Source organism: Ptychodera flava, chromosome 9, assembly GCF_041260155.1.
Source record: "Ptychodera flava strain L36383 chromosome 9, AS_Pfla_20210202, whole genome shotgun sequence".
NCBI lineage: Eukaryota > Metazoa > Hemichordata > Enteropneusta > Ptychoderidae > Ptychodera > Ptychodera flava.
Genome location: NC_091936.1, coordinates 18,249,803 through 18,273,232, shown reverse-complemented (window position 1 = coordinate 18,273,232; position 23,430 = coordinate 18,249,803). Strand labels below are relative to the sequence as shown.

The following is a 23,430-nucleotide window of genomic DNA, read 5'->3' as shown; positions in this document are numbered from 1 at the left end:
AATCATGGGCAAAGCTCGTTTTCAATTCGTGTATCTCCATACGCGTTTGTACACAATGGACTTTATCACGTGATGTCTTGGACGTGCCGAATTTGTAGAACTTCCACATCGCGTCCTTTTATATCGGAGTGTGAACCATTGAAACTATCTCTACTTAGCTGCGCTTGAGCTAGACAAAAACTCCGGTCCTCCTCTTTTGAATTTCTAACCTTTCCGTACCATGAGGCAGAAAGTTCCATACCGTTCTCATCTGTTGTCCATGAAAAGCCTGTTAATATGGAGGCGGGAAGTCATAGTGTGCCATCTGTGTAACGCCCGACTAGGCAACTATGATACGTCCATGCTGGCCGAGATGTTGTTTTCTCAGGCGTGTCTTTTTCAAATGATATGCAAACATCCTTAGTGGGTGTCCTTTTATTGTAAAGAACAAGTACTTAATATCTCGATTAATCAGGATTCTATTTTAGGCCAAGCAAAGAAGGGTATACGCTAAATGACATTTTCAGTTATTCAATAATTCCACAATAAAAATTTAATGTCTTTTCAGAGTTCCAATAGCCGTGCTCTCGTCGGTGTACATGTCTCGATCACTCCGCAAAAATCAGAATTTTCAAGAATCGAGTACAAGGTGTTAACAGTACCAAAATGTATAGAGTAGATTGCTGACAGACTTCGTAACTTACTAAACTTCAGTACCCTCCACGTCATCCCAACTTAACATCACTATACGCCTTTGATTAACTGATTCCAAACGATACGTGTATAATGTCTTGTTTTGAATCCCGATTATCCCCATCAACTTGCTCTGAAGTAACTTTCAAATATTAAGAATACACGTACATGTAGCATCGTCGTCTGGGGTGGTCTGTTCAATTATTGACAAGGCTTGCGCTATTTCGTGCTGGGAAATGTGGAGTGATGTTGAACAGTTGCTGTTCATATATCTTTTGAGCGAGCTTCAACTGACAGTCGTCTTTCTGTTTACTCTATTGCTGCAGTTAATCTTGAGACCCTATTTGATAGCTTGTTAATAGCATTCCAAAAATCTGGCAATGTCTTTTTTTTTGGGGGGGGGGGACGAACAAACACACACTTGATGGATTGACGCCGAGTTGAAATAAACAGATGAATTTTGCATACTGCGTCATTTTCTTTGTGTTTGTTCATTTATTATATTTGTCCAAACAAACCAATTTAATCAGGCTGGCGCACCTTTCAAGTGCTGGCTGTATGAAATAGAGCATAATATTAATCCATCGGGAGCAATTGTGCACATGTAATGGACGACGTGCGTCGTTCACTAAAACAAGATCGCCATCGCACTGGGTATTTCACACATCCGGGGAAAAATTCAAACACTTTCATTGGATTTAAGTTGCCGAAAATAGGACCTAGAAGAATTGAAGACAGTGCCACTGCTGTAAGAAAATTCAACAATTCTCCCGAATCAAGAAATTGCTTGTGTAATATTTGAAGTTGCTGAGTACATTTCGGGAAAACATCGAGAACAGAAGATTCAGTGGGGAGGAGTAAGCTGCAGCTATATTAAACCTGCATTAGCTGTAAATTTTGACTCATTTTTTCAGTATTTTTTTTTAATTTGTAAAATTCAATTTCTTGTACTACTGAAAGAGACGTGCCGAAGCGTTTAGCGTTAGCCTATCAAGAAAGCTTTTGAGCGTGTGTGTGTATGTGTGTGTGTGTGTGTGTGTGTGTGTGTGTGTGTATGTGTGTGTGCAACGTCTGATATTGTTTTTGACAACTGATTAAAAGGACATTAGCTGTAACTTTGACTAATTTTTCACTATACTCTGTTTCAATGTATCAACTACAGAATTTTACTATAATCCGATCATCATGACCAATGCCCGGTGTCTTGCTTGCCATCACAGCCTATATATGTGAAATGACCGTTGTTATTGTTGATAAATGTATTCTAGTCCGGACCTGAATACAAAATTTAAACAATAACAATGCAGATTATACTCATATAGGGTATATTTATGAGCTAAATATTAGGAATTTCTCCATGGTTTAGGGATTTAAACCAGAAATTGTAGATGATACACAGAACAATCAAAATTTAAAAAATGACCAAAGTTACAGCTAATGGATCTTTAAAAGATCGGATAACAAGTATTTGTCAACGATAACATCGCAACAAGGCTAACACTTCGCAGATCAACATATTATGTGAGAGAAATAGGATAAAATGTGCTGATTTTATGGAACAAAAATTATAACAACATGATCATCGAAGGTTACAACTAACTTTCGTTCCTCTAAATGAGATCGCCTTTATTTCAGGAAATTGCGATAACCAGGGTCAGAGGTGGGGACGATGTTCTAACGGAAATATGGCATTGTGACATTAAAAGACCACAAACAGTGCCGTTCGTCTATTTTCAGAATTGCTTTTCGTTGTGACATCTGCACTTTCCTTTTTGACTCTCTAAAGCATGCTGAAATGACGTGTACATATGAAGCTTATCCATACAGTCAACGCTGATTTTGTAAAAACGAAGTTCAACTCGGACTTGAATTCATTAGAGAAAAATAATGAGTCATCACATACAGACGTCGTTCTGTTGACAGTAAGAGACCAAGCATTTCAGCACGCTATTGTTGAAGAGATAGAAAATGTAAATTAAATAAACAAAAACCCGAAATCAGTAACATAAATTAGGTTACCAAAATAATAACGTTTTTCAGCTAATGGACCTTTAATTTCTTGATGAAACGTTGATGTGACGTCAATATGTATCACTGTGTTCGGTTATATCAATGCCAATCTACGCACAAAAAGTCTGCATCGGACGCGGTTTGTAAAGGACCTTTAAATTTATATTTCAAACGTGAATTAATTGATTTACTACCGTAATTAGATGTCAAATTACACGATAACAAAGTCGATGACAATAGTTTCACTCAATTCACAACTGCTTTTTTCACTATTCACGTCGTCATATCATTTATTTGACATTTCAATGCACAAGCAGCTCAATTCACAGTAACGAGAATGGCAGGCTCGTTAATCCAGGGATGTAAAACACGTTTTACAGATCAAAAAGATGTTAATGGACATAAGAAAGCCTGGCGACACATTTTAGAATCTTGACGACTTTGTTTGTTCTTTTCTTCGCACGGCCACCCGCCGCCCTTGAGCGATACGGGCCAGTTAACCATTGTACTTTCCCAGGCAGCTACAGCGTGTTCAATTTCCTCATCAATCACCGATGTCAATATCAACGTATAGATGCAAGACAAGTTGGAACACCTAAGGTGTCAGGCGATAGATAGAGCCACCAAGCAGACCACTCAGCATTTGTGATATTTTTCGTGCTACAATCCAAGTTTTACAGAACCACCAAGACAATGTTCAAAACACTTTGTCGACGTCTTAGTGTGTAATCATTTTACGGTACATAAATATGTGTTATTCTATAAATACATACATGCCTGAATACATACATGCCTGCCTACATCAATCCATCTAGCCATCCATCCATTCATCTATCCATCTATCTCTTTTGATGTGTGTATTATCCAAGTTTTGGCTCGTTCCATAAAACAACATTGGTGCATGAAGAGCTCGATAAATGACTAAATAATGGATCGAAGTTTCGGATAAGTTTATATACACGCGCACACACTTGACAGCATGCGTTGCGAAATATGCTTTAATTTCACAAGAAAAAAACCCAAACGGATCGTTAAAAATCGAACACTTACAGTTGTCCCGTTGGTGTAGTTCTGAACCATGATCAGGTGATATTCAGGTAGAATGTCCTGGTTTCGGTTGACAAATTCCAATGCCTCCTTGGTGCCATACTGGATGTCGGGACTGATACTTGAGAGTCCGATGGATGCCACGAATCCACCGATGTGGAGAGCAGTTTTGTTGGCCGCGGTAGCAGTAGCTCCAAGAAGAGAGAACACGAGGAGAAGGCACCCGCACATATTGTATGCTTCCATCTTCGTAATTACCGAACCCATCAGATGCATTACTGCCAAAAAACGTGCAATTTTTGGCAGGGCAGTTTATATACAAGGTAATGTCATTGTTACAGTAATGTTAGACTTCTCTGCTCAACAATTATCTCACCAAATAAGGAGGGACCCGGTTTGCATATTCATCATATTGAGAGTTTAGTTTAGCCAATGGCGAAGAAGAATTATGCCGAGGACAGTCGTCTGAGTCGAGGCTTTCAGACTGTTGCTACCGTGGTAAACCGATCTTCTGTGCCTCCTTGATGCCTTTCTACTCAGTGGCAGCTTATATAACAAAACACGAAAGGTTGGCTTTTTATAGTAGATGTCAATATTTGGTCGTCAAATGAAGCCATTCACACAATGCTATAAACAGAAGACTTTGTCAAATTGCTCAGCCAGACATTTGATTGATCGACTTCAATGCAACAAACGAAAGTGAAGAAATATAGCATTATTTTGTCACACTGTCAGGGACCCCATCATGCTTAGCGTATTTCCATTGACGGAAAAGATTGGCGCGTTGCATTGCTTGCTCAAACAGGTTGGTTTAGTACTCATACATATTTAAATTGTGTGTATCTATCATTGCACTCAGCATAATTATTCATTTCCTCTACACAAGAAGGTATATGCACTGGACCTTCCAAATCACAAGACTCTTTGACTATATGCCACGCAAGCATTTTCTTTACATTAGAATGATACATTTTTAAAGGGGGGTATTTTGTTGCTGTGGATAGGGTTGAATGCAATGAAGGCTAGACGGATTTTATTATCTGATATTTTCTACCAAACGACATCTGTGACGATGTCAACACGCAAGACCTACTTAGTTTTTTTCTTGCATTTATCAGCAAAACTTGTAAATTATTGTCTACATTGTCATCAGCATTCTATCCACATGCCCAATCAGAAGCAAACATAACTTGATTTCTCACTGGTTCGCGTTGAATATTTATGCTAACATTTTCTTTCATTTGATCGATCTGTCCCTGCCGTACAATAGTCTTTAAAAGCCCATTTTACGAGACTTCGTACACAAATCTAATTTGTCAGGAAAGTTGATGAGTTGATCCCGGCGGGATAAAACCTTTATTTTTCGTGGTATCTTATGCTCTAGCGTCTTAACAGACTTCATGATCAAAAGTGGGAATTAAGCGCGATGACAGTGCGCAAAACCACAAAGATGTACCTGTAAAGTGGATTAAGTTCCAACTATCGCGTGGTAATGACGGGAGCCTGATTGAAATTGAATTTCAGGCATCTCAGGAAGTACATTGACCCCATTTACGTCAGAAAGTCCTAATTTGTTTTTACGACCATCATGGTAAAAACAATATGTATTTTGCAAACACCCACGATCACTGTACCTACTTTCATTAGAGTGTACACGATGATAGTATAGCATTAAATTTCGATAATTCATTACTACCAATAATCTGAATTGCTTTTCATTCTGAGGGCGATGACCTGTTACAGAAAATGAAAGATGAGTAAAACAAAAACGAAGATGATTTTGATGTCGATGACATTTACGATGATGATGATGATGATGAAGATGACGACGATCACTGTGGTAGTAGTGGTGGTGGTGGTGATGATGATGATGATGATGGTTACCACGACGACTATCACTATGACGACGACAACGATGATGATTATATTGGTGGGGTTAGAGGTGATGATGATGATGATGATGATGATGATGATGATGATGATGATGATGATGATGATGATGATGATGATGATGATGAAGATTGAATACCACGACGGCGGCGGTGGCGGTGATGTCGTCACACACGGGAACGCTCTTAATGACTATTATCGATCTAAAATTGAACTGCTTTGGACGAGGAATACGACACAGTTCACATACTGTACATTTCACGAAATACTCAATTAATTTGAAATGATTGAACATCACCGAAGACGAAATCAATTTTTCAACATTTTCGGGAACGCGATCAAAGCACTCAGTGAACTATGTCGACGCGGGTGTGCTAATTTAATGAATTTCAAACAAACTTGCTGGCAAGGTCAAGCTTCATAAAATGAACAACGATGTCATCGGATGTCACTTCCAAAGCATGTTTATCTAATAAGGAAAAGAGGAAAAATGGACTGGGTGGTTATTAAGATCTAACAAAGACATCGCTGCGATTCAGTGTTGGGCAAATTTAGGCAAAAGGAGTTTATTTTTATGAACAAAATCAGAGTTACAGCTTGTCATATAAATGGGCAGTATTTTACTTTGTCAGTATATAGATGGGCGTCTGAAATAGTCAATTTTGGCCTATTTTGCGTATTGGGTTAATCCATTCAGTTAAGTCATTGTGGATTAGTGGAAGGCAGTGAGCCATGTGTACCAGAGCGTGAAGCAGACTAATCTCATTTATTTCTTCTTTGGCTGCTTTTCCATATATTTTTTTATAAATGGAAAATTAAAGTTACAACATAGCCTAGTGTCTACCGTAACGAACGTCTCGTTGTATTTAAAATTTGTCTCAGTCATACACATTTGCAAGTAAAACTTTGATTTGGTCACTTATCGTCTTCATGGTTTCATTTGCCGCGTTTTTCGCAGAGTAACCTCAAAATTCAAAATGGCATGCAGCCACCTTGTGTTAACTCTAGAGAAAAAAATAAAATATTTTGGATCTTCACAGAACTAAGATGTTAAAACTTTCTCACTCAAAGACCTTCAAATTGAGCCCCTACAAGCGGTAGACCGGGAAAATTTGAGAGTCTGATTATCTGTCCCCGAGGCGCGCTCTGCCTCAATGCACCTCCACCAACACGTTGAAGTCTTACGTCGAAAAAGGGATGGGCGGTTTAGGGCTTGTCTCTCATCCTTGCGCGCCGGTCAACACACAGTAAAAAACAACGCTGCTACCGACAACAGAAAACGTCTGAAAATGCCCCTAGGATCTCATTTATGCCCGTAAAGTCGTAACATCTTGTTGCGTGTAAGAATTTCCATTGCCTAACGTATATCCAACCATGCTTTGTCGTTTTCGTGTCGGAAGTCAAATCTTGTGAGATCAGAATAAACAATAAAATATTTAAGTTTAAAATAAAAAGCCGTGTCTCATCATTTAATAAGAGATCGTCAATGGGAAACAAACAAAGTGACCCAAGAAGGAATAAATGAAACAAACAAACCCGTAAGAGACCCTCAATGGGAAACAAACCCCATAATTTTCATCTTATTATAAACTTTCGCCTCCATCGTGTTTAAATGAAGCATGCTAATTGTATGCCACCCTCATTATCTTTGCTGTTATTCTCACATTTTTTCGGTCTATGTTGATTTTACTTTAACAGCAGCTGCAGCTCGTGTGAGGCAGATTGAAAACTGCTTTGATCCAGCTTAAAACGTATGTGTTACGATACGCTGCCACTATAGGTTGATACCGGTTGTAACCAAATTCCGCGGACTTGCGTTTTCGCATGAGCATTGAGATAGCTTTACAATAAACTTGGTCTTAAAATTCTGCAAGATTTCAGCAATGTTTCACTTTGCCTGTGCTTTTTATTATCGCCTGAAGGCATTGACAAAAGACCAGCATGCGTGATTTACATACAGAGCGACAGAATGTGTTCTGACACTTGTATAAAGCGACTCGGTGTAGCTACCGAACTCTGCGAACCTGGGTCTTAAGGGAGACGTCATTATTTACGACCTGGGGGTCGGAAGAATCTAAAGGGGATCACTCAAAATCTACAAGATATTTGCTCAAAATGTGTAGAGAAAGGAGGGGGTACTCAATTTTTAGTGCAAATTAAAATGAAATACCTCTCAGATTGCACCATTGCATACATCAATTTCTCAAATTTTTCGATGTGTCCCAACAGTTTTACTCAGTAAAAAACAAAATTGAAAACACCTCTCAGATTGCACCAGACCACACTAGTACTATTGCACACATTAATTTCTCAAAATTTCCACTCAAGAACCCCCCTCTCATACTTCCCCCTCAACCCGGCGTGTTCCTGCCCTTGTACTTTTAAATTCTGCACTGTCAGATATCCTAGAGGAAACCATATCATGATACCCATCCAAATTAAACAATACTATGTGGTAGGATACTAGTTATAGTATAAGTTTTTATATCTACATTCTGTTGTGACTTTGAATTTCTTGCTGTTGGTTTCACCTTTTCCAACTGTCATAAGATCCCCGATGATAACTAGCAGGGTACACTAGTAAAGACCTTTCAAATTCTAGTGTACCCTGCTAGATTTGTAAAGTTAAATATCAGTAAATGTATCTTGTAAATTTTACAAACACATGTATTGATATTTAACTTTCCAAGTGGGTTTTTAAAATTTACATGGTTTAGAAAATTTTTTGATGACAACAAAGGAGCATGGAAAATATTGTGTTCCTTCTTTTTACAACCAAATTGCAATGAGAGTATATTGAGATCATATATTGATCCAAATAATTTGCCTCATGAGATCACTAACATGTTGTCTGGGTTTTATACCGATTGTCTGAAAGTATGGTTTAACATGAGATCGAAATGCAAAAGAGATAACAAAAAGACATTGTTGTGGAATTCCTTATACAGACTTTTTGTACCAGTAGTAGATCACATATTGCACACTTTTATTTTTAGTAAGGGAAGTGAAGAAATCGACATTTCAAAACTTTCAACAAAAATTGTCTATAAATTGTTGTTAGAAGACTTCTTAACGAATACAAATGCAATTCAAATGTGGAACAGAGAGTGTAAATGTATATTTAATGAAAGAAATGTATGGCTATTAGCGAAAAAAGTCACACCAGAGACAAAGTTACATAGCTTTCACTGGAAATTTACCATACGACGAGTACCAACAAATCTCAGATTATTTCAATGGAAAAAATTGAAGCTCCACTGTGCACGCATTGTCGTGAAGTAGATACACTAAGACACAGATTTTGGGATTGTATTGTGGCCAGAAATATTTGGGAGATGACAGAAAATATAGTAAGTGATATTGTAGAAAGTAAGGTTACTCTAAAGTTTGAAACTGTTATAGGAGGAATAACTTTGAAAACAAAGAAAATTGAAAAAATTGTAAATCTTATTATTTTGGTGGCAAAATGGTCTATTTATAAGTATCATGTCAGTAATATTCACAGAACCTTTTCTTCAATAATGATGTTAAGAAATGAGCTGTATCTGAGAGCGCAAGCTCAAAAAATTGATATTCTACTTAGTATTTTTCAAAGAATGTAATTTGTCATTATGAAATGTCAAGACTTATGAAAGACGAAATAAATATACATTTAAATAAAAAAAAACAAAATATTTAACTTTCCAAGTGGGGGACCAATCAAAATATCTATGATAGAGAGGGGTACTCAAATTCATTATGGTTTAAAGGGGGGTTTACTCGAAGTTTCAGAGTTTCCGATGAAATTCCTCCTAACCCCCCAGGTCGTAAATAATGACGGCTCCCTAAATCGGAAACACGTATATGGTGAGTCGTGGCTTAAGTGCCCAAATGGTCGAGATTCGAATTATTGAAGATTTTGTCAGTCTTAGGGAGCGTTCAATTATTATAGCCGGGGGTGGGCCGGCAAATTCTTCCTGCGCATCAATCAAAATAAGTGAAACCCCCTACCCATTGCACCAAAAAATTGATGACGCCCTTTTTAAGATGACAAAAATTTCATGACCCCTTCCACATTGCTTGAGTGAAGCTGCACACACAAACACCTCTGGAGAGGGGGGTCGATAGAATCCAAAAAAAAAGGATTCTCAGATTTTTCAAATGACTCTCCTTGCATACTACTCACAATGTATTAATGTTCAAATTTCCCCTTCTGACTTTCTATAAGTTTAAATATATTTGAATTGGGTTGTTACAAATGGTATGTGGACAAAAAATTTGACTCTATAATTTCACCAAAAATTTTCATCCACTACACATGTGAGTCAATGATAAAATTGTGAATTTTTTTTTTCCAAAAAAAACTTGCTATACTAATTGTGCATATACAGACGTTGAATAATTAACATAATTGTACTTGAATAGAATATGATGGTTAAAGGTGCATATTATGTGTACAAGAAATCTGATTTTAGAATTGACTTAAAATGTTCATCCATTATACATGGGAGTCCATGAGGAAACTATGAACAATTTTTTTTCAATACAAAAATAGGTAAACATGTGTATTTATGTACTCTCGACTATTAATATTAAAGTACTTGATTAGACTAGGATGGAAACAAATGGATGTGATCGCCGGAAATTGGATTTTGGAATTTCACCGAAATGTAGATTCACTGTACTTGGAATTCTATTAGAAAACTATGAATATTTTTTTACAATGCTGAACTAAATTAATTTGTGCTTTTATAGGTGTTTGATAATTGATACAAATGTATTTGATTCAAATAGGGTATTTGAAAGTTCAGATGTTTACAACAAGTATGATATTGGAATTTCACCTGAAAGTATAATTTCACTTTTCATGGTACTACTGTAGTAGTCTAAGGTAACTTTTTAATAATTTCCCTGACGAAACTTGCTATATCTCTAATATATAAGTAATAGAAATTGTTCATTGCCCTCAGTGAGCTCGATTTACAATAAGACAAGCCTCAGAGTTGCCAAGTCAAGATGTTCATGTGACAGATAATTATACTTTTGTTCAGATTTACAGTTAAATAACTTCAGAGAATGAAATCGTGCAGCGTATCATTCTTATCTCCCAGAATATTTCTGAACACTGAAACTGCTCTTTGATGGGACGGATATTCATGAAAATTAAGTGACCCCCCTGAGCTGTTTGAAAAATACATGACACCCCCCCTTGCAGTTTTCAAATTTAAGGTGACCCCTGGATTTTGCCGGCCCACCCCCGGCCATAATAACTGAACGCTCCTTAGCTTCAGATAAACTAAATTTCCATAAACTAGTGTGAATCTGGCCCCCGAAAGAACAAAAACTTAGTCTTGAATACAAATGAAAAAGTATAGTGGGCAAAAGTAAAACATGCGGCCAATATTGACCATCTGAGTGTCTGATATATTCAGCACGCTGTGCAGTGGAAGTCAATCCGGCCGACACTTGCAACAATAACCTGAAATAAATTGTCGTCGTCAAAATTTGCAGTTATCTGAATATACGCATATTGCAACGAGCGGTATATTATATAATGTTGACAATTTATTCAAATCTGAAGTTACATTCAGTAGACCACTACCGGTACATATATGCAGACCCGTTTCCATAACCTTACTCTTCTTCCAAATCCACTGTATAACAGTGTATTGTATCCCAATAGCTTCTTTATTCTAACAATTCTCTGGTGGTTAATGAGCTCAGAACCCCCGTACAGTATACATTTTCTGAAACCCTAGATATAGGACAGATTTTGGTAATCACAGTGTCACCATTGTTTACATAATGATCACGTGATAGCAATTTGCATAACCTTTCAAAAATCGATTTTCCATATGTTTTTTCTCAATACTTCAAAATATCTGACTCAAACTTTCTGGAATGCAAGCTGTCACAACGCTCTTCAAAAGCATGTCTCAGATTTTTTATATCTTGCTTAGTTTTTATTTGAGCACAATTTTAAAGAAATCAACAAGGGTTAAATTCACCGCTCTGGAAGTTTTTCTGGCATAAAAATTGTTTAAGAAGGTTTAAAAAAATTCTGAGACACGCTTTGAAAGAGCTTTAGAACAGCTTGCACTCACACAAATTTCAGCCAAATATCTCATAGCATTGAAACAACATAGGGAAACTGATTTTTGAAAGGTTATGAAAATTACCTGTCACGTGATAGTTATGTAAACAATGGTCACACTATGGTAACCAAAATGTTTACCTATATCTAGTCTTTCCGAAGATATATAATTTACGGGGGTTCTGAGCTTATTAACCACCGGAAAATTGTTGGCTTAAAAAGGTCAATTTCTTGTCTTGGAACCTTAAGTCAGTTCGCAATATAGTCAGAATGCATTTATTATCTCTGGTATTACCATCTTGTCTTTGCAAGTCCATACAGTCTTATCTTATAACCAAGTTTTACCAGTGGAGTGGAAATTACAGATTTCCGACATGCTTTGGCTGACGGTATGTATATCAAAAGTCCGAACTCAAGGTCAAGCAACGATCTTGCATTTGTGTAGCCGTCCACTTTGTGTAGCATTGCAGGATAGCTGTTAGCTTACCGTTGATGTCTGGCTGTTATTCAAGAAAAAGATGAACAAACCTTATGGGAAACAAAAAACTGGGAAGTACATGAGAAAGGCACCTTTGATTATTATTAACATTGGAATATGATTATAGGCTATGTAAGTATATATTTTTGCATCGATTCAAGTTAATGGAAACCGTTGTAATTAAAGATGGTGACATATCAGAGCTAGAGATATAACATGCCTTCCAAATCCACTGTATAACAATGTATTGTATCCCATAGCTTCTACAACATTCTTTGTGCCATACGGTTTCATCATCATCATCATCATCATCATCATCATCATCATCATCATTATCATCATCATCTTCAGTATGTTATGTCTCTAGCTCTGATATGTCACCATCTTTTCAGAAAATGTATACTGTACGGGGGGTTCTGAGCTTATTAACCACCAGAGAATTGTTAGAATAAAGAGGTCAATTTCTTGTCTTGGAACCTTAAAGAAAATGTAGAGAATCATATTTACTGGAATTTAATTCAAAATCGAGTGACCCTCTCCCTCTGTGCTGTTTAAAAACAGCATGACCCCCCCCCCGGCCTCAAACTGGATTTTGCCGACCCATCCCACCGCCGTAAAAACTGAACAGTCCCCGAACTTTGCGCTATTAAATCCAAAGGTAACGTTTCCCAGTAAGAATATTGATAATGATCAAATAATAACAATAGGAACGAAATTGTAACACGAGAAAAAGCAAAAATACGCAACAAGTTATGCTCCGTCGCACTCATAGAATTCATGTAGTACACCCACGTTCCATTGTAAGGTTGTGACTTCTCTTAAATTCGCACAAACGTGACCCTGGCGCCAGAACGATGTAAAAGAATAAAAACATTTTACAATCTGATGCGGCATGTATTTATCTGTAAAAGAATTGCGTAATTAATCAGAATGCTGAAGCAATACACTAAATTTATTGTGGGATGTCAATCGTCCATTTTTATGGTAAGTCAAACCTTGCTGTTGTAGCGAAGCCAGAATTAAAATTTTGCCCCGGGACAAACGTCGTCACGTCAATAATGACGTCACTGATTCCTCATCTTTGAAATCTGCGATACTACCAATAGCTTCTTCCCCCTTTCCCCTTCGAGTCGGGTCGATTTACACAACGAGTAAGTTCATGCTTTGTGAGAAGGCAGGAAATTGAAAATTGTCAATATCGGATGAAACAATTATGATCGCATATTTGTAACTCTAGCCACGGAGGTAGCTATAATCTCAATTTTCTGATAGAGTGAAAGAAATCGTGAGCAAGGCATCAAATGATTACAACCTACTTCTTTTATTTTGACTGAAGAAAAAAATTGTGTCTGAAGGTAGCGTAGGGCAGAGCGACAGTTAAATTTTGAGGGTCAAATATAATGACATTTTATTGCATTTTAAATTGATGAAAAGTAAATTCAGGACAGTGTACCTCCGTGCTCTCACTACTATAAAACTTGCGTCCTCCAGAATGTTGTTTGTACGTAATAAGGTCATCTCGTAATGAGTTCATGCAATGATATATGAAGCCACATTTGATAGCAGACATTTCTCTAAAAGTATAGTTGTAGAAATGGATATCATGTTTCACGACATTTGCTCTGTATGATATTTACATAGTTTGTTGCCTGGGCGATCGTTCGATCGAGGGACAATTTTGTAATAGCTGTATTTTCCTGTGGTGAGCCGTACTGTCTGAATCATCGTACGTTTTCTTGAAAAAATAGCGTTTATCATAAATTTATGGCCCTCAGACGTTTGTCGGATGATATTGCATTTCTGTATACAAACATCGTCTGTAATTTTATGTGGTGAACAATCGAACAAGCAGGAAAAACTGTTGAAAATTTGCACACGCGGCTGGGAACGACTTTGAAGAGTGTTCCTCTCCAGTTCTCTGAGTCTCTAAGTTGTATTTAGATTTAAATGAGATTCAAAAGTTGCAAACTGTTTGCTTGTTTGTGGCACAATCACGATTTGCACTCTGGCTTGCGACATATGTTACGTTCTACTCGTCTAGCGCCGCCACGCGGCAACTGTGCCCACACTGTGAAGAGGTGTCGTTTCCGTGAGTTTCGCCATTTATGCAATTCTTAGTCTCCAAACATTGAAACCTCGCCAAAGACGACTCAAAATATTTGTTTTACTAAAGAAAATATGATCACAGATTGCCTCCTTAAAGGAAAACCGTCGTTGGAACTGCGCTTGTGCGGGTTTCTTGTTTACAAACAAAGTATTTCGTGCACGATATCTAGATGCATCGCATCATCATAGCTGCAACATTTAATATGTAGATTATGACAGATGTGTTTTAACTTTCATCAATCACCATCGTACTCTGGATAGAGTGTTTACACCCATACGACCTTTTAGCGCAGTTCCGACGACTGTATCCCTTTAAACGCCTGAGATATAGTAAAATTTGCAGAAACTTCTGAAAGTTCATATGAAATTGCAACAATTACAGGTGACTCCCTTCACAGCAGAGCTCACATATTATATCCACATATCCATTGTTACGGTTCTCTTTGAACATGCACTCGTGATCTGATACCGTTTGATGTGCGAGTGTAAGAGTGGACAATTTATACACAATATATGTGTTAAAGGTTGCTGTGAAGAAGTTTTTATGACGGTTGCCCTTTTCGAACAAGCTGGAAGCCGCCGATAATTGTTATTACAATTTCAGCGGTTTCAAGTAGATTTTGTAACGTTCACGCCCGTCTAAACGGTGAACTGGGATAATTTTTGTAGTATCATGATCATGGCCTTTGTGTGCGTAGTTTGTTGACAATGCCAAACATATTATAGAAATAATGGACAACGCGCTGACCATTAACGTTTATTTATGGGCAAGGGCGAGAGGAAAGCCAAAAATTAACGGGCGAGGCTTGCCGAGCCCGTCATTAGGCTTTCCTCACGCCCGCGCCCATAAATAAACGTTAATGTCAGCGCGGAGTCTGTTATTTCAATAATATTATCAACGAACCCCGAAAAATCGTCCCGTGCGAACGACAACGGGGCCCCAGAACCTGTCAGTGAGTAGTGGGCGCTGCAAAAATTTTGAAAATCCGGAGATTTTTTGGAAAACAACGTCTAAACTTCGCCCAAAAATGCTCCATTTCATTTTGTGGTTAATTATGATCTTTGTACAAATCACAATTTTCGTTTTAGCCGTAAAGTTACTGTGTTTACGATATTATTCATATTCATCGGGCATAAAAACAAACTATTAGTGTGTATTTGTGGGCAGTCACGTGGTTCAGCTCGACCAATTAAAACGCACTTGATAGGGCATGGTAATATAATCAAGAATATAAGACTGTTTTTGTGGCTGCAAAACCCTTCTTTATCGATTGGTTTTTATCATTTTCTCTGGGAGAGTTTATCTTCAGTTTTGATTTATAACATTCATAGTCATTAGCTCTGTAATTTTCAGCGGTATTTTTCGCCTTTTACATCGAACTGAAAGCTGTGCATTTAGTGTTTTGTTTTGACAAATGATATGAAGCCTGTAGACGATAATGGAGATGATGATGATGATGGTGATGATGATGGTGATGACGATGACGACGACAACGGACGATGGGGATGATAATCTTGATGATGACTATGATAATGATGATGTTGATGTTGATCATTACGGTGACGATGAAAATGATTACTATCAGGCAGAAGATTAATCACACAAGACCACTGATCAGTGCATTTCGCTTCATATATGACGTCATCTCCTGACGTCAGTTCTGGCCAACGTATATCTAATGAAGATCACAATTGCACAACACGTAAAACGACACATTGAGAGAAATGGTCATGTGACAAAATTTCTTTATTCACTGCTTTTCAAAGACATTATTGTTCTCAATATAGCCTTTCTGTGTTATTATAAGATCGAACAAAGCCACAAGAAAGCTTTCGACTTCTTATCAACACTGAAAACAGTACCTTAAACTGTACAAAACGCACTTTCGTAAAATTTACTGTCACTTGTTAATATTTCTATCCGAGAGTACTGACTCCTTTTGTAAATGTCAAGGATTTGTAAAATGCAATCAAAATAAAAATACCAAATATATATTTCCGAGAAGAACAAGGAAAAGTACACAAGACGGCCAATTTCGTTGAAAATCCGACTGTAATTTCGTACCGATTCCTGGGTACGCCCTCTCAGCCAGTGAAATGAAGATCTTTCGTTGATGGGATCAAGTGAAACTGTGTTTTTATCAAGCGTCTCTGGGTAGGCAGTTCTATCAAGAACGTACAGGTAAGCGACTCTGTCGACGCTGAGGATTATTTTTGGAGGTTGAAGATGCGTTTGACACTGTCTTGTTTTTTGACTTCGTCGTCGGATCAAAGTCTCTTTTCTGGTCGTACATGCGTGGGGGCGCCGTTTTCTTCATCTGAGAAGTCTCTTTAGGTTTGTGTTTCGCGTCGCCGTTCGTCAGTAGCTGTGGTTCTTTCTCCGCTTTCTTTCCTGTATCTGAACCTCTATCGTTTACTGCTTTCCGTTTGGTTTCAACCTTTGCGTCTACTGTTCTGTTTTGCGTCGTCCTGTCTCCCTCGCCACCGCCGCTGTCCGTCTTCCTGTGGTGAATTTTCGGCCTCGGCTTCAACAGGTCCCCGTCGATGGGTTCATCTGAGCCGATAGATTTATCCATAGTCCTGGAAGCCGGCGAGTTTCTCCGCCTGGCGTCGTCCTTCTTGGAGATGACAACCGTATCCGATGTCTTAGGCCTGAGTCTTTCTAGCTCTTCGGAAGTGGGTCTGGACCCTGTGTCGTCAGAAAGTCCCGATTCGGCCGAATCTGGCGGTCGGTTTTGACTGTCATCGCTGTTGGTCTTCAGAAGAACCAATTCTTTCTCAACTCGTCGTTTTTCAGTCTTATCGTCAGACAAGCAGTTTTCAAGTTTGATGATTTTATCTTGTATATCTCCAGCGAATCTGTCGAGTAAAGCGTAAAATATCAAATGAAAATTTAAGCCATGCATACTGAGTAAAACTGGTCAAATTAAATGCGTGTACGTAGCGTCCAACCAATTTATTGAAAATTTATTGAAAATTGAGAATTGAAATCACCTTCAAAATGCTATTTTCATTTTAATGAAATAACAACCAATTTTTAATATTCGTCTTTTCAGACAAAATTGGTTGGACGCTACGTACACGCATTAAATACCTATGCGATTTTTTAAATATTCTTTCCAACGTCGAATCGTCAAGTTCGGGTCGCAAGGTTTGGCTCTTTTCCATCTCGACCAACTGAAATTTGCCGATCATAGCTCCAAGTATCTGAGTAACAATTCCTTCTGGGATACGAGCAATCGATACGCGAATGGGAAGGTGGGAATGTTAGAAGAGTTTCAAAGCAGTCGTTGTCTGACTAAAATGTGTTCGCCATATCACAGTACTGCCACAGTCGTATGATCTATGTTTTCTTTACAAGCACGTTCGCACCAATAAAACTTAATATTGTTTAACGGCTAGCTTCGCTTTATTAATTTTTTTTCTGATGAACATATAGAAACTCTACGAGGAAGAATTAAACTATGCAACGGTCCTTTCAAGTTATAGATGCGAACTAGATTACATGTATTATAGATGATTCACCGCCTTGATTGAAAAAACTGGAAACTTTTAAAGTTTTTATATATACAACTGTCGATTGTCTACTTTTTTCCGTCTTAATCAAAGGAACACGACTGAAACTAATTTAGGATAATTAGATGGTGAAGTAATGTATATTTAATCTGTAACTGTAACCTCATCTGCTTTCCTTTTTAAATTACACTCTTGTTTTTATGAGTAATTTGTAATATTGCAACATTCAGCTATAGGCCCCTAACAATTTTGAGAAATTTGAAAAATATGGGGATTCAATTATGCCAGTTGGTTCCAATCATGTTTAAGATCATGATGGTTGCTCATAATATGTGTATTGGTTACCTGGTACCTATACTTTCCGTCAATTCATGGATTTTTTTGTATTTAGTGCATTAAAGGGAATTTTGACACATATTTTGTTGTTATTTTGACCTTCTTGAAAAGAATAAGGTTTTATGAACCATTTAGTTATCGAGTTTTAACAAGAGCATTTTGAAAAGCCGAAAAGTAATCTAAGCGATTTGCTCTCTGATAGAGACAATATAACATGGTACGTCGCGTTATTAATGATACCAGGTCACACCAAGGTTGATGGAATGACTGAAGCAGACGCCTTCAGCCCTAAAAACGATGATGCAGACTCGAGAACATTAAAAGTACAAGCATGCTGATCGTGTCGGAAACAGTCTTCGAACATTAACCAATATTCGCGACAAAGGCTCATTCGAGCTAGTATTTAGCCAACTTCAGCAGTGTCTGCCGAGATATTTTGATTCCGAAACTTCATCGTTTCCGGATGTGTCTATATTATCTTTTTTGGTATATAGTTTGTGTTCAAATGTGTCCGGGAACCGCAATGATATATCTAATGAATGTCGCTCAGCCCCTTTCTCCAAATGACCAGAGAGGGAGCTGTCGAACCAGAATGCAATATGTGCAGAAGATGATAGAGCTCTAACAGTCGTTGACGTCTTTACACTGTTTTTCTTCAATGGGAAAAGGACTTTGTCAAGACTACCGCCACGCATTCTGCAATACGCGAACACCACACCTATCTTTAATATTCATGTTTCCGTAATGCAGTTTTGACCTTCATCTGGTAGATGCTGCATATGAAACAAAATCGTACTAATTACCATGAAAATTAATCTATGAAAAATGAGAAGGGGAAACCACAACATTGTGCAAATTTTTATATTAATGAATAAATTAGTTTTGCAAAATGAGAACTGTTTAAACTGAAACTGAAAGAGTTTACTAAATTTGACAAACACTGTTTAGGCCAAAAAAAAAGAGAAATGTTTCTGGTCAGCGCGCACGTCACTTGAACAACAGCGCGTCACCCTTTTTTTCTGTTTGTTGACGGCGACCGCGGCTGACACCAAACCAAAATGGCTGAAGAGAAAGAGAAAATTCTTTGGGGGGCATGATCAGTGACTGCATGAACAGTATATATTGATAAAACTATAAAACTGACCCTCCTCCCTCCCTTGAGGAAAACAAATACAATTCGCGTCGCCGCACCATTTTTTTTAAAGAAAGACCTGGCCAGAAACATTTCTTTTTCTTTTTTTGCCTTAATGTAATAATTATTGATAGCAACGAATGTAGTTTTTGCTATTGAAAAAGCGTGTAGTCAAGGAAATCCCATGTATTCATGTATCTAACACCGTAGTCATGGGCATGCTACTGAAAGTCGAGCAGCAGATTTGATTTCCGCCTCCATTGACGAGTATAGAACTGCCGGTGACAAAGAGAGGGCAGGAGTTGCTGTCGGCCGTCTCTCTATGACCACTTCTGCACCAGGTGATGAAAGGTGTTGTTTGTGTCAGTTACCAAAACATTACTAACAGTTACTGAACGTGTTCAGCGTTTTAAGGACAATGACCTTTTTATGCGGCGAGTGCCTATCCACTCCAACTACTCATTTACCTGCCACTTAGCATGAAATGAAAATTCCATTAAACCATCGGGGTTGTCCCGGTTTCTGTTGTTTTGCACGAACATGTACCCCGCAGGTGACGTTTTCACGTGAAATGGGAGACTAGACTTTTGAACCGGTGATTGATACTCTACCGTTGGTGCAATTTACCGCACAGTTTGTTCACTTGCATTGAGTACTGACAAATGGAAAAATCGATGACGTTATTGAAAATGAGTGGCATTGATTTAAATCGAATGTTGAGAACACGGTTATATTCTGCATGTACACATTCTTTTCGCCTTGATTATTTCTTAAAATATTCGTTAAAGTTTCATAAACTTAAAGTCCTTTTACTAGTCCATATTTTCTGCAGTGTGAAATAGAGATATGTCTTTCTGAAGACCCAAAAGACTTCAATGTTTTTCTAACCGGTAATTAAATGAGTCGGCAACTATTATGTCTGGCTTATCAACACATTTTGTATGCACTTTAGAGGAAAATGTGTGTGATGAACATGCGAGTGTAAACACTGATCTTAAATTCCCTGTAATCGTGTCAAAATATTTGTTACCGTGTGAAAAACTCTGCTCAACTTTCAGTTTCTCTAAAAATCCCTCCTTATACAATACCTACGGAGTGTATAATAGTTGGAGAAATGTTTTATCAAGTAGCAAATATCAATTTCATTATCACAGCAATATACATTTATTACACTGTGTTGAAAAGCACACTGTGGTAGATTTCATAGGCATGATGTAGATTTCATTAGCGTGGAACAAGTTACTCCTCAGCATCTTACAAGGATAAAAGTACAAAATATTGTTCGTGAAGAATTTACTCAATTACACATGGAACTGCGAAACAACAATTAAATATTATCCATCCATCTATATCTATCCATTATATCTCTCTATATATGTATGTATGTATGTATGTATGTATGTATGTATGTATGTATGTATGTATGTATGTATGTATGTATGTATGTATGTATGTATGTATGTATGTATGTATGTGTGTGTGTGTGTGTGTGTGTGTGTGTGTATGTATGTATGTATGTATGTATGTATGTATGTATGTATGTATGTATGTATGTATGTATGTATATGTATGTATGTACGTGTATTCATGTGTACTCATATGTGTACGAATGGGCGTATGTGTAGTCGGACGGGTGGATGAATTGACGGGTTAACAGAAATAAAATATTTTTCAGTGCCAGATCACATAGGCATAACCGTTTGCCAATAAATGCCAACTTATATTTATTCTGACATTAAAATTTTCCACTTGGCAAAAACATAACTATATCTTGATAAATGAAATTTTGAGGCGAATATGAACAATATCGATACGCTGAATAGAGTGCTTTCATAAGTGTAATTACTTAATATCTTTAAATTGGTCTTTACGACTGAGGAAGCCAACGTGTGCGAATAATATGAGAGAAACCAGTAAAATTGATAGTGCTCTCATTTTTTTTTCCCTGGCAGATAATCATATCACAAACAATAGAGATATCAACATCATAGCGTGTCACGTGATACGCTTGACGAATCGAGGATACCGCGGAGAGAAAACTGGTATATCGGTGATTAAATAGCAGGAGTATATGTATTCATTTAATTCCTCTCGAAATGGATGTGATTAAACCGTGGAGATCAGTCAACAACATCGACATTTTTCTGCAAACGGAGACCGATTTTTATATAGACACTGTTCCATAGACGTAGTCCATTTTCGCCATGGCAACAATGGCTAATTGATTAGAAATACATATTTCCTGTATGAATTCAATTAATTACATCAACCTTTTTGAGTTCTCAATTAATAAGGAAATTGTGTCATTTGCTTTCCAATCTTGGTCAATTACGGCATGTCGTCTGTACACCAATGGCGCTAAAATCATGCCTACAAAAAGATGCGGAGGCGCTGTTGCCATTGGATACCGCGTGACCTCGCTTTAGAAACAAAATATACTGTTGTACGCTAAGTGGAAATGTACAATTTACACATCAGTGAAATGATAAAAGGTAAACATTCAAAAATGCGTTGACAGATTAATAAAATTTATTTCGGAATGGCGCCATACAATGTGGCTTCGTTGTTCTCGCTGAGTGAATCACGTGATTTTTGCTTTTTTTTTTTTTTTTTTTTTTTTTGGCTTCTCTTCACATTTTTGAGTCTATAGTGTTATATAGGCGGGAAGCTCTTGAAAGCACATTCCAGACTCGCATCAGACGCATGTTGCCATTGATGCGCGCCACTTAAGAGCTTGCAATCACAGAACCTCGATATGGCGGCTTAAAATGAAAAGGCGAGATATCCTGCCGATTCAGCGCATTGTCGGTACGAAGAAAAGGCTTGTGAAAACAGCAGAGTCGCGTTCCTATTTCTGCATCACATTTGGCGCGACAGCCTACTGGGTTTTTTTTCTTCGCGTCGGAATCGTATCTCTTGTTTTCATTCGTTCAAATCATAGGTCGACATCTCTGTGAATAGCAGCTTGAGTTTTGACAAGTTATGCTAGACTGAGCGTGATTGCGTGGCACAACGGTGAATTTTTCGACTACTGTTTGTCAGAGAAGCAATACGTCACCCCGTTGCTTCTTACAGACTACTCTCTGTAGAATGTAGGTGGATTGCCCGATCGCTATCATCACCGATTTTATTTTACTCTCTGAATCCACATTAGGGAGCAATTTAGCGGAACCCGTTAGAGAGTGCATGTTAGTGGATGTAAAACACAACAACACTACATCGAATAGAAAATGTCACGAGAAGATTTCTCGTATAATGGCGAGGTGCATTGCAGTCCATTATAACAAGGGCGCGCCATACAATCGCTCTCAGTAGCTATGCTTTCTTAATCGATATCACCAAGCTCCGGGACAGACGGCTAGTGTACTGACCGAACGAGCGGACTTCGTAATTTCTTGAAGGAATTTTGTTTTCTGAAGGTTTCCCGACCTATACTCTAGTGGCAAGGTCGATATATCGACACGTCAATGACATATCATTATAATGATTATTTTATTTGAAAATAACGTGCTTTTAGGTGATTATCGCTAAGAGATGGTGTTTTCAATGTGAACGTAGTCAAGCGTGATTATTGCCATTCGTCCAGATACTTCTGTTCAATTGAACAGACACTCCGCAGAGTTTTCAAGAGGTGTTCCGAATCACGGGCTGCGATCAAGCTGGTGAGAGCATTTTGTTTGCACGGACCTAGTTTTCCATTCAGAGCCACGCTGGCATTATCAGGGTGCTTTCAGATCGATTTTCCACCTGCCTGGACTCGCGATAGCCGACACGCTGGAATTTCCGCGGGAGGTTATCCCACACTATTGCAATTAGTGTCAGGTGAGCGGGCAAAGGGTGCGAGAGGTATGCACGTCTGGTGGAGGTTTCATTGGCGCTAACCAGGTGTTAAATGAAAATGTCACCAGGCGACAGATACCTGGCGTTTCGCACAATGCAGTTTACGTTCGGTCAGTGACTCAATATACGCATGTCTTTTGCAACCGCTTTCGCTTACTAGGCATTTTACAGTATTCTAATGTACAACAGTATGAAGGTGTGCATTTGAGGTAAATATAAGCTTACAAATAAATACAACTAGCAAAACACGACTGAACAGATTTTTGGTAGGCTGTTACAGCAAAGTCTCTCGACGCGTTTTCTTGATCATGTAGTTACGGTTGATATTGT

General features: G+C 38.0%; 3 protein-coding genes across 5 annotated transcripts in view; 1 reads left to right on the top strand and 2 right to left on the bottom strand.

Moving 5' to 3' along the window:
• The window catches only part of LOC139141190 (gamma-aminobutyric acid type B receptor subunit 2-like), a 31,295-nt gene extending 27,224 nt beyond the window's left edge, over nt 1–4,071 (bottom strand). Inside the window, exon 1 of the mRNA XM_070710814.1 lies at nt 3,733–4,071. Within this exon, the coding sequence (XP_070566915.1) occupies nt 3,733–4,005 (273 nt within the window). The 5' untranslated portion in view covers nt 4,006–4,071. The remainder of the gene's footprint in view (nt 1–3,732) is intronic.
• Nucleotides 4,072–4,161: 90 nt separating this feature from the next.
• LOC139141189 (uncharacterized) lies at nt 4,162–5,754 on the top strand. The gene is made up of 2 exons (XM_070710812.1): nt 4,162–4,192; nt 5,504–5,754. The coding sequence occupies exons 1-2, from the start codon at nt 4,162–4,164 to the stop codon at nt 5,752–5,754; spliced, it is 282 nt and encodes a 93-aa protein (XP_070566913.1).
• A 10,251-nt stretch (nt 5,755–16,005) lies between these two features.
• LOC139140231 (chromosome partition protein Smc-like) overlaps nt 16,006–23,430 on the bottom strand; it is a 29,763-nt gene continuing 22,338 nt past the window's right edge. For all 3 annotated transcript variants that reach the window (XM_070709329.1, XM_070709328.1, XM_070709327.1), the window contains one exon: nt 16,006–17,135. In XM_070709329.1, coding sequence (XP_070565430.1) covers nt 16,445–17,135 — 691 coding nt within the window. In that variant the 3' untranslated portion in view covers nt 16,006–16,444. The remainder of the gene's footprint in view (nt 17,136–23,430) is intronic.